We start from the raw sequence: 12,489 nt of genomic DNA on the forward strand, positions 1-12,489 counted from the left end.
TGATTTCTGGATTTTTTTTCTTCATGTGTATGTTAAGGCGGGCCTAAGATACAGAGCATCCTAGTTTGTGTGAAGACATCACAGCTGTGTGGTTGTACTGACTGGCTGCAGGTGCTGAGCCCAGGCTTACACTGCAATCTGTGCATGAAGGTGAATCTTCCTGCCTTGGAAACCTTGAGTAGTTTGTGCCGTCAGAATAATCTGTTGAGAGAATTTGCAGAATTTATGTGCCAGTTCTGCAGTTACCCCTTTTTAATGTGGAAATTTCTTGTGTGACAATACTATTGAATTTGGAGGGAAAAAAGAGGTTGAAACGGACAGGTCAAATATACCACCAGACGTGAAAATATTGTTGTCTGAGGCTGTACTTCAGAACATGGTGGTGATAGTTCTGCCAGTTGCCTTGTGCAGCTTCTCAGTGCTACAGGAATCTCAGTGTGGATTCGGGTTCAAGTATTAGATTTGTGTCTGGGTGGTGGATTTTGCTGCCATCCTACAACATAGCGGTGCTGCTAGAGTCATCCGCTATGGCAGTGCTTGGCTGGTTTACTTCTCTATACTGGTAAAGCAGTCTTACAAGACACTGTTATGATCCATCTTGACTCGCCGTAGTGGAAAAATATGCTGTTGTGATGTATGGAGTCCTTTACTCGTGTTATAAAAGCAAGCAATGCTGCCAGCATAGCCTACATAAATACAACAGAGAAGTACTGCCGTGGAGTAAAAGCTGGCGCTGAGAAAATGAACGTGAGGATAGATACTCAGGTTTTGATGCCCAAAAGATGGCACAGACTCCATCCTAGACTATGGAAGTAGTCACATGAGTTGGCAGGTGGCAGATTTGATGGTGGCAAAAGTAACTTAGTTCAGTCCACAACAGAGAATCGTCAGGGAGACATAAATGAAGCAGCATGAATGAAGAAGCATCAGAAAGATGAATTTTACTATAACACCAGAGGGGATACTGTTAATACATCTCACTGGGTTCTAAATTAACATTCCCCCAAAAAACATTTTCCACTATTACAAACAATATGCTGACACTCTTTAACCATGTTCCACAGTCATAAAAAAATGCAAACTAAAATTTGCCAAGGAATGGAGTGGAAAATAGTGTAGGAGATACAAAAACTTTTTTTTTTTTTTAAATGTTTTTAAACATTTAAAAAAAAAAAAAACATTTGGTAGATCATCTGAAGTTTTAATCATAAGAGCAAACAAAGCTGTGCATGGAAATGGAATAGAAATGACTAGATGTTGGTGTTTAACCAAGACCATCCAGAGTAAATTGTATAAAAAAAATAAAAACCAACACCATCACCACCAACAAAAACCACTGCTTGGAAGTATTTTCACATCTCCAGAAATACCAATCTGCATCTGAATGCAGCCGGTATTCTAGTAAACAGAATTTGCCCTCTAGGATGATAAGGACTGCTGCATTAGTCAGTGGTTCATGTAGTCTATACGGTGACTCTGGGATTCGGTAACATCACCTTCTCCAGAAAAAGAAGCCCTGCGTTATGAGGTGGTTGCAGAATAAACCACCTCCACAAATGCTGCTCTCCCAGACCCAGTAACTGGATGCCCAACCTTGATACAGTAGTAGATTAGAGCAGGGTCTGGGATTAGGTGACCTTCTTTTCAGCCTAGCTCCATCAGTTTGTGTATCAAATTGGAGAGCTGAGGAAATCTAACTGAATCTGGCTTTGTAGCATGGCTGCTCTCAGTCAGACGAAGCTTAAGCACAATATTTGATGATCATCAATTCAATTGCCAGCAAGCTTTTAATTATTTAAGCTTCATGTGATGGATAAGACAGAAATAATCAATACTTGGATCTTGGCTGCCCTCTTCCCCCCTGTTAAAAATGAGTGAGTTAAGCTTGGATAAGGAGATGAAGCACATGATGAATGCATAGTGAGACTTAGAAATTGTGCAATAACTGAAAACCAATTTCAGACTTAAGAAATCAGCAGTGACCTGATGATGCTTAAGACGTTTCTAAACAATGCTTACACGGAAGTGCAAGGAAACTTACTGTTCTGGTGGTGTATATAGTGTTGACCTGCGTGGTGTTTCCAATAGTTACCTGTAGCAATCCTGACATGAAGACTGCTGCACAACGAGGAGTTAGTGCTACACATAACACTTAATCTGAATAGGTGCAGGGTGCTGTCTGTACAGCTTGGATTCATGCCTGCGTTCTGCACATAACCCCTGGTTGCAGGGGAAATTTGGCAAGGTAATTGTAATAGAGGGGCCTGCCTGCAGCTCCCATGTGGTATTGGTGATTACACCGCCTGTGTGTCCTTGTCTTTATTTAAAAGTGCAGCAACTTATGTGAACGTCCTTTCTACTTGACAGTAGAAATGATGAACAGGGTTGTTTTCTTGTAAGATTTTTTTTTTTAATAGCCCAAGTGACCAAAATGGGGTAAGTTTTCAACAGACAGTGTCTGCACAGCATGCTCTATGTGAATTGGAGGCATGTTCATAGCATAGTTTGGTCTTCACAGCATCTGAAAGTATGTAGAACTATCTGTGCTGTCCTCGCTTTCTTCATAGTGCTAGCTCTAATAGCATTTTAAGCAATACTTTACAGTACCTCTGCCATTGCCAACATAACAAACCAGCACCTCCTGCTACCTAATTGACATTGACTAATAAAATTGCATATCTGTTAGCTAAAAAAAAGGTAAAATATAAACTAAGCAAAGCTGATTCAGTTCAGTCAAAAGTCAGTTCAGTTGAAAGTGAACGGAGCACATGAGAAGTTTGCTTAGAAAATGTATAGTGCTGAAAAGACTGCAATTATTCAGTGTTTAAATACTCAAAATACAAGACTACCTTGATATAACGCAGAATTTTATAACCCAGTGGTTATAGTTCTTGATAGGTCATAACATTTCTGCTACGTGCTTTGAATATGCAGGAGATATCCTACTGGTGATGTCAATACTCAAGATGGTTGCCTTGGAACATTTGCATATCTATTCACCAATTGCTTTGTCGTCTATTCTCCCTCAGCCTGCCTACCTGTTTTCTAAATCTGGTAATGCCTCATCTCTGCAATTATTAAAAGGTTCTATTTTTGCCCCCGTGGTTCATCTTTCCTCCATTGTCATCTTCCTTTAATAAACTGCTGCTTTTTTATGGACTATTGTAAATTATGTATCATTTGAAACTTTGCCTGTCCATACCAGCTGATCAGATGATGTCCATTAGAGTCATATTTTCAGTGGACTTCAAGCTGCTCTTTCAAATGTTTTTAATTTGCAATATGCTACTGATCTGGAATGAATTCTATTGTATGTGCATTTTTTTCAACCCAAACTTTAAAACTGTACTGGAAAAGCTAGTCCAAGGGTGGAAATGAGTCTGAGCACTGAAAGAAGGGAAGTGGTCACTGCAGGCTTCTTTGAGGAGGTGACCTACTCAGCTCTACAACTTTGGGCTTCTCAGCACGCTTACTTTACAGAGCTATTGGGCTCCCTCTTCTCAAATATCCTTGGTTTGTTTTTGTTTTTCAGTATGGATGGATACCCACAGATCTATAAATGTATATCTTTGTACACTAACTGATTAGGACTCACTCATCTGCTTTCTCCAACAAAAGTATCCCTGAGTCTTCAAAGCACCTGCTCCGTATCAGTACTGCAAGAGGAGAGCTGTGTTCCAAGGGCAGTGATAATCAGACCCCAGAGAGTAAAGCCCAGTTCCTCCTTGCCGTGAGACAAGAAGTGGAATGCACTCTGAAATGCACTGTTCAAAACGCTTTGCATAAGCAATGATTATTTCTGACCAGAACAAACTGCTACTTGTTTCTGTTACACGCTGCTTTGAACATCCAGACAATCTCTCCTCCTATGTACGTGTGGATAGAGGGGAGACAAAGCTCCTGTGTCCAAGAGGCCCCCATTCAGAGGTTCTTGAGCAAATGGAATAACTAAAATCTACCCTGACTAGGATTACTCGTGGAAAGAACAATTTACGCAGAGAGAGAAGTAAAGACAGGAATGCATAAATGCTGCTCAGTCACCCACCCAGTCAGAGCAGTAGCTTCCTGTAGTCTTAGCAATGTTTTAGGCACTAGCAAAGAGCATCCAATATGTACTACTTCAAACACATATGGAGAATGATAATCTTAAGATATCTGAAGAAGAGAAGTCCAAATACATAATCTCTGGAAAGATCTTACTTCTGTGACATTATGAAGGGTTGAGCTGCTAGCAAAAATATCCACAAAGACTGTGTTAACCATGGGCTCACTGGCGGTGAATTAAGCTGGGAACAGTGACAGCAGTTGACTGGAGCTCAGCACCTCCGGTTTCTGTTCTGGCAGCTCTCCTCCCCCTCAAGCTGAAAATAGAGAGAGAAAAATGACATCTGAGTGATGGTGATTCAGACAAGTGTTTACTGCTTCATTCAAATGCATATGCACAAGATGAGTATGACTTCCACCTCCACCATAGTTGCTCTTCTTACTATGCAGGTTTGCTCATCAATCTAGAGAGATTTCTAAAATTGCTTGTAAACTGTTATACTAGTCACAGAAATTAGGAAAAATGTTTCTTACTGTACATCTTCCCCTTCTCATAGCCTCCCCCAGTGAAAGCTGGAGATTTCAGCAGCTTTCCCAGGGGATGGGGATCTCCGTGGGGGGTGACAGAAGGAGCTGGCCTGGAGCAGGTGTTAGTGTCTCGGGAACATGGGCCCACACTTAGGGAGCAGTGTGTGGAGAGGTGCTTGCTGCTGGTGTTAAATTTGGTGTGCAGGCAGCCCTGAAAAGGAGATACTTGAGTGGGGAATTTCTGGTTCACATCTAGTCCTTGGGAATAACAACCCAAAATGGGTTGAGAGGGAGGAAAACTCAGGGGGTGGAGCTATATTTTTTCTTGTAATAGCTGCGGCCATTTGCAGTCGGCCATTTCACTGAAGGTTGGCCCAGCAGTGACACTGCAAGTCAGGAAAAGTTCTTCCCGTGCAGCAAAAGGTGCCCAGACAGGGGTGGCCCCATACTGTTAATGTGTATGAGGCATGCAAATGCTTCACACGCTTGTTGTATTTGGGGAATCCTGAAGTGATTTTGTACATCTTCATTCTAGCTTTAGTCTTGGTCTGGTATCTAGGCCCTGAGGTGCTTGGATTGCTACGTTTGGGAAAATTGCCTTTGTTCCTTGAAGTACCGCTAAAAGCCCTTATCTTGGTCTCTTCCATCTGCAGTCAGTGCAAGTGCAGTGCCTCTGCTGGGCCCCTGTTAGCAAAAGGGCAGAAACTACCCAAGCAATGCAATCGTCTTTGTTTCCTACTGGGCCCAGCCTGGAGCTGGGCACTGTCCCAGGGTGCTGCTCACGCCTTGCTGCCCCTCAGCCTGGACAGACGGGACTGCTGGGTTTCAGGCAGCTGCAGGAAGTGCCGTGGCACCGTGCAATGCACAAAGCAACAAGCATCCAAACAGAAGACGTGTTGCTTTTAAGGGAAAGAAAGGTAAGTTGAAGAAAGCAGAAGTAGTGACTTAGGAGAAATGAGAATGAAAAAGGACCAGTAAGGGACTGGGAAAACCTGAGAGGGGTTAATAACAGTCTAGGTAAAATGCAACTCAGACAATAGTCAATCTAGGGTCACTTTTACCAGGCTGAAATTCTTTCTTCCAAAATTTAAGCTTTCATCTTTGTATCAGTGTTGCATCATGGTGTTTGAAATCTAGTACCAAGTGCCAGGAGCTGTTATGTATTCGCACTTAACTGTGTAGCCAAGAAGAGTGCGAAGTCTTGGGCTCTTAACTCTCTCTGACATTAGTCTTGTTGGTGAGTCATTGTCACTGTAGTAGAGAAATTGAGATTACAAGGCTATCAATAGGTATTTACTTATCTTAGTCAGAGCAATGACTCACTAACAAGATATATATTTTCTGCTAATTTCCTCTTACATGTAGTCTTCCATTTACCTGTCACTGTGATGCCATGAGTGGATCTTTGTACCGTTTCCTATTGTATGACTCAGTAGAACAAAAGATAATAGGATAAAAATCTATATGTGTGTTATTTGCATCGGGCTGATTTGTGTTGTAGCTGCAGTTAAAACTACTTCTAATTCCTTTGGTTTAAAGCATGAACAATGAAGATAATTTATCTGATTTAACTTAAAACCCTCTACAGCAAAACTGTATCCTATTAATATAGGACATACATTGATGTCACTTAATGTCCTACTGGTAATTTAACCACGATCATGGTTTATATATATTATTAAACTAAAGATTATTTTATTATGATAACCCTTTGGAAATCTGAAACAAATCTTCTTTTCCAACATTATTTCCTCCTTAATGACTGTTTTGTGTTTTTTTTTCAAAGCGGTTCAGTACTAGAATGTATGGATTCTCTTCAGTCCATAAACGCATCTACTATAAAGAAAGAAGTAAACTAAATATTGTAAATCAATATAGAATCTTGACCATAAATTGAGTCTGTCAGGTTGGATGCCATCATCCAAGAGACGGAAAATATTTTTAAAATGTTTTTTTTTTTTTTTTTTTGGTTTTGTTTTTTTGATATTTCACGTCAGACAAGGTTAATGTAGATGGCAAGGGAAGTCAAATTTCTCTGTTACCAGATGAGAACACACCACTGGGACAGAGTAATGAGATTAAATATTCATATGTTTTTAATGGTCTTGATATGCAGTTAAAGAGTTCTATTGCACTTAGATGATCCAAATGCAGGTAATTCTGTGTAGCTGACCATCAATTATCTGCAGAAAGAAAAGGAAAATCTCTCAGAAGAGTTCTTTTCCTATTTGTCTGTAATTGCGTAAGACCATAAAATATTAAATGCTGGAGGTATGTATCTTATATAAGAACTGAATGTTTGTTAACAAACAGATTGTGGTTTATTTTCCCATGTTTTTAAGTAAAAGATAGTTTAAATTAAAATTCCTCTATTTTGAGTGAACTGCTTGATGTCTTGCTGGAATATTGAAGATAGTTCTTGACCACAGTGAAAATGTACATAGACCTTAACTTAGCAAATTGATGTCTCTGTCCTTATCTCAACCCTTGAGCCCTTTCCATCGTATTTTCTCCCCCTTTTCTTTCAAGGAGGGGAAGTGAGAGAACAGCTGTGGTGGAACTCAGCTGCCCAGCTGGGTAAAACCATCACACCATTAGAGAAGACGACTAACTTTCTTTTGATGATTGGTGCATTAAGCTTTTGCAGAAAGTAACTGATGCATGAAATGCCTTGTTGCCTGAGTATTACTGTAGGTAAGGTTTTAAACAGAAGACATGGGGTGCAACTGACCACAGGGCCAATGACTACGTATCCTCTACAGCCGACTAATTAGAGATGAAAACTTCCTATCTCCAGACAATCTATCAGAGTGATGACTCTGTGGAATGGGACGTGCAAACCCTGCACGAGCTTGCCCATGAGCTGCTCAGGGCTTGTCCCATCCCCATAACACGCAGCAGCTGTCGGGCTGCAAGGGAGCAATCAAAGAGAGCATAGGTTCACTGGTGGGAGAACAAGCATCCTGGGAGGTCTAGCTCTTGTCAAGATTATGTTTGCTCAGAGCTTCCTGCTAGCCCTGGGAGGAGACCAGGAGTGTATGCGATAACTGGCATAGGCCTGGGAAGTTTCGGGAAGTGTTACTTACCAAGATTTTGTCAGTCTGCTTGGGGCATAGTCCAACGAGCTGAGCCTGTCTGTGTTTGCTTTGGAAAAGGTGGGATTTCTCATCCGAGGATGAGAGAGCTTGGTCATACAGGTCATGATGGGCCGGCTGGATGAGCTGAGAGATGATGAAAGAAATTGTTTCCCTGCCAACATTTTTCCCTGCCATATTTGCCCATTTTTTTTTTTTTTTTTTTTAGCAATGCACATGATTTTCCACACATTCCCCTAAAATGAAGTTAAACTCTCTGCTGTCGCAGGCTGCTCAGCACTTGGAGGAGTTTGGCTTGCAGACAGGCTCACAGCTACGGAGCTCAGCCCAAACCACCTACTTTAATGATGGGTTTCTTACCACAGCTCTTCTGCTGCTTGGGAGAGCCGGTGGGCTGGCACTCCTGGGTGATTTGCAGGCTAAAGGCAGGATGAATCCAGGCCCTTGGCAGACCTACGGGGAAAGCCGGTCCTTCAGATGGGAACGGGTGGGACTGTGGTATCCGAGCTACCTGTGGGGATCTGGGACCGACCTCAAGCCCTTGACAGAAGCGTCGATGCGCTCCCTGACTGACACCGCTACCACCTGCAAGTACCTCAGGCTGGAGGCAAATGGTTCTCGGCGGGCCCCTCCTCACAACCCCCTGCTTTGGCCTGGGACCCAGCTGGAGCACTATTGCTCCTCCGGCCCAGCAACCGTCAGGCCAGCTCCTTGCACACCGCAGGCTTCCTTCCTGCCCCACAGCCCCGCACCGCCTGCTCCTGGCACACGGAGCCCCCTCAGCTCCTCCGGGCCTTTAACGGTTCTCAAAGGCGCCCTGGACGCCAAGCACTGCGGCCAGGAGCCCCAGGGCGGGCTCCCTGAGGTGCAGAGAGCCCGTGGGCGCTGCGAGGCGGGGCTCAGGGGGCGGCTGTTGAGAACGGGGCGGTTTTTACCCTCACGGCCCCGCCGCCGGCAGCGGGACCCGGCGCGGCCGCCCTGAGGGAAGCGGCGCCGCCCCCCCGCCCCTCCCCGCCCCGCCCCGCGCGCCCCCTGAGGCCTCCCGCGCGCCGCTCGTCTCCGGGCGGGCCGCGGAGCTGGGGCGAGCCAATCAGAGCGGGGCCCTGCGCGGGGTGGGCGGTGCCGCGGGGCCTCCTCCGCCAATCGCGGGCGGGCGGGGAGGGCGCGGGGAGAGAGAATGGGGTGGGGGGGCAGCGGGGGCGCGCGCGCGCGCTCTCGTGCTGCGGCGGGCGGGGGCGGGCCGGGGGCGGCGGCGGCGGCGGCGGCGGCGGGAGCGCGCGCGCGGCCATGGCGGCCTCAGGCGCGGAGGTACTGGGGCTGCCGGGCCCGGAGGTGAGCGGGGGGCGCGCCCGGCCGGGGGCTGGGGGGGGGCTTCCTGCGGGCCGGGGGGTGCCGAGGGGGGGCGGGGAGCGGCCCTGCGGCCACTTGTTGCGGCTCGGGGGCGGCGCGCAACTTGGGCTCGCCCTGCCGGGTCCTGGCCGGCTTTGTTGCTCTGCAGCCCGGCAAAGGGGGGCTCGCAAAGTGCCCCGGTCCCTGCTGCAGGCGGAGCTGGGGGAGGCGGGGGCTCGCTGGGCGTGCGGCGAGGCCGCGGGGCTCGGCTTTGTCCGTGGTTCCGCGTGGCCGAACTCCGTCGGGTCGCGGTGTGGGCAGTTTGTGCCCTTTGTGTGTGTGCAGGGACCGAGCGGGGCTCCCCCCGCTCCGCCGCGGGGCACGGTGCAAGCAAACGGCGCCGCAAGGGGCCTCAGGGGCTGCTCCGTGGCCGCTGCCCTCCTCCCCGCGGTGTTTTGGGCTCCTCCCGGTGCCTGTCCGCGCTCTGCTGCTCCCCCAGGGCCATGGGGCCGCCCGGGGTGTGAACCAAAGCTGCGGTAACACAAGAGCTGTCACCGGCAGGGCCGCGGTGCTTGCCGCAGCTGGTGCGCGGGGTTTCGAGGTGAGGCGGCTGCGCGGGCGGGAGGTGGGGAGCAGGCTCTGACCCCTCAGCCGAAGGCAGCGTGACAGACAGAGTTCTCTTCGCTCCCCTCGCCCACCGAGTTTATTCATTTATGGCTAATTTCTCGGTTGATGGTGTGTTAGTCACTTGGACTTAACGCACAGCATCGCTAGCGTGGGGTTGCTGGCACAAACAACATGATAGCGAAGGGGCTGGGCTCGGAAGGATGCTGTGGTTGAGGTTATTTGGTGTCCAGGTGGTTATTGTGTGTGCTGTGTTCGGGTCAGTGCCAGGATCTAGCAGATGCAGTTCTTAACTTCTCTGGTTCAGTTGTTTATCTATAAAATGGATATAACATCCTTCTGTCACCCACAGGACTTCTTGTGATTTGCATGGATACTGAAATAACCAGCACCAGAAAAGTCCGTGGTGAAAACTAATTCTGTGTGCACAGCAGGGTCTTAACACTGTGTGGAAAGTGAGGTCTGGGGTCGCGTGCTGAAAAATGAGGAAAGGAGAAAATACAGAATAGTTTTGAACAACATCAACTTTGTTTACTTGGTAAGGTGTCTCAGAAAAAAACCCACAGTTTGATTGTATCATCAAAAGTTCTAACAGGATTAATATGTAGGAACAGTATTAGAAGAAATGTGAACGCTAATCAAGTGTCGACTTTTTTTTGAGCTGTTTTACATTGCAGGTGGAGTATATAGAAAAAAGGCAAATGGAACAAATTGCACTTCCTACTACAGCAGGTCTCAGTGTAGGAAAATAAAGAGCTTTAAGAACAGTTAAACGATGGCTTTCTGTCATCTCGTTAACCTTTTCCAGAAGAGGAAAGCAGTGCCCTGATGAGCTTCCTGCCACCAGGTCAGGCCTTTTGCGGTGCTCGCACCACCTGCTGCAGCCTTTGGCTTACCCGTGAGGTGGGTGCCTGTGCCTGTGTGATCGGGATGCACCTGCCTCTCCACGGAGCTCCAAGCGTTGCTTCAGACCTGTGGGAGCTGACTGACACAGCTGCTGCTGCTGCTTTTCTTTGTCATAGTAGTGGCGACTTTGCTGGAGCTCTTAAACGTGCTTGTTGAGGTAGGGTATCCTTCACTACAGTGGTTTCCTTTGGCTGAGGGACTTTCTAACACAAAACCTCCAGGTTGTTCAGGCTTGGATTTGTATAGAGGAAACACTGGGATCTAGCATTTCCTAACACTGCACCACTCGCTTTCAGTTAGTGAAATCAGCTTTTGGTTAGTCAGTGATGGCAACTGGCTGCCGTAATAAATACAGCATTTTGAACAGCAGTTGTCAAATGGTTTTTTAAAAATTGGAGCAAGACTAGTTGGAATCTCAGCTGCTGTTCTGTTAATGCTGTAGTTACAGAGGGAATTGCATTTTTTAGCTAGAGAGGGAATTGTAGTGGGAGCTTAGAGGCAGGGAGACATCGTGCCTGACCTACTCACCATTTTAGCAGTCACTGGAGAGCTGCCCCCTGCCGAATGAGCGATCTGGTTTTCTGCAGGTCACGGAAGGTTTCGCAGATGCATATGGCATTCTGCTCTGGAAAACTTCAGATATACTCTTTTGTTCCTTCAGAATATACTACTGGACCAGTTTTTTAATGTCTACTTAGCTTGCTGCTGGTGAACTGAATGTCTTGGACTTACCGTTTGTCTTCTCCACTTCTGCGTGCCTTCCACCAGAGCCCTTCTCATAGTGCTGAAATAGAGATGACGCTGACAACCAGAAATCTGACAGATGCTGTTTGGAGGCTGTCGGGGCCTATTCTTCCTTTGGGTTGCTTCTGATGAGAACAGTAATTATGCCTGGCTCGTTACCGTCTAGGCTGGAGACAGCCTAGTACTTCTGTTTGGGTTCACACCCTGTGGCCTCCCCAGCACCTCTGTGCTGCTGCCTGCTCCCTCTGCCTGTGCTGCTGTGGGGCACCCAAACACAAACAGCAGGCACGCATCCCAGCTCCAGAAATGCTCAGAAGCTACAGGTTGTGAAGGCTTTACCTACCTTCTGCAAGGCAGAAAAAAACAGTTGACAAAAATCCAGTGTATGTATGTGGTGTAGCTGAGACACTTAAAGAAACAGTGATGGGTTTGCCTTTTTTTTTTTTTTTTTTTTTTTTTTTAATATAATTTGTGTAGACCTGGTGATTTCAAGAAGCTGTCTTACGGAGTTGTTCTTGTGTGGTTAAGCCTTTTTCTTCAGGGTGATTTAAAAAATGCCAGGTGTGACTGTTGTGGATATGGGGTTGTGCTTGTTGAAGGGTGATTTTTTGTCTTTTAATAAAAAGGGAAGAAAAAAGATAGCTTAAAAATATGCTGGCAGACTTTTAACTCCATTAGTGGTCTTCTTGAGTTTTTCCTTAATTCAGAAGCGGAGGCATTAAATACAATCTATAGCAACATCAGGCATTTGGGAAGGATGAGGCTTCCCTACTGGTGAACACGAAATGTTCTGTGGCACAACCGCGTCCAGGCTCTCGGTGCGTTAGTGAGACTGGACTGCAACCAGCAGATGGAAGTCAAGGACCTTGTGTTTATCAGATTGATTGCTGTAGCTCTGCAACAGGAATCTTCCTGAGTCGAAAACTTGCCTGGCTTGCCTGGAGAGAATTTCTTTAAAGACAAAAGGTCCGGCTGTGCCGTAAGTCGTGCCTGCTTCCTGCCTCCTGGTGAAACGGGCTGGTGGTGCTAAGCGAGCTAGCGGTCTGCACAGGTCACCTAACGCACACATTGCAAGTCTGCCTCACCTGCAAGGTGACAAGCATCAGTGTCTTCTCCTGGGCTGCTTAAGGGAAAATATTCTGTGCTAACCTCAGTGCAGATAATGTAATAACGTAGATACTGTTTGAGTTGAACAGATGGCTTATCGCTCAAGAAATGC

At 46.5% G+C, this 12,489-nt stretch overlaps 1 protein-coding gene across 1 annotated transcript in view; it reads left to right on the forward strand.

Moving 5' to 3' along the window:
- Window positions 1-8,939: 8,939 nt before the first annotated feature.
- The window catches only part of NEDD4 (NEDD4 E3 ubiquitin protein ligase), a 54,632-nt gene continuing 51,082 nt past the window's right edge, over window positions 8,940-12,489 (forward strand). The window contains exon 1 of the mRNA XM_084532009.1: window positions 8,940-8,999. Coding sequence (XP_084388135.1) covers window positions 8,955-8,999 — 45 coding nt within the window. The 5' untranslated portion in view covers window positions 8,940-8,954. The remainder of the gene's footprint in view (window positions 9,000-12,489) is intronic.

The sequence above is a fragment of the Aythya ferina genome (genome assembly GCF_964211825.1).
Source record: "Aythya ferina genome assembly, chromosome: 11".
In the NCBI taxonomy this organism is placed as follows: domain Eukaryota; kingdom Metazoa; phylum Chordata; class Aves; order Anseriformes; family Anatidae; genus Aythya; species Aythya ferina.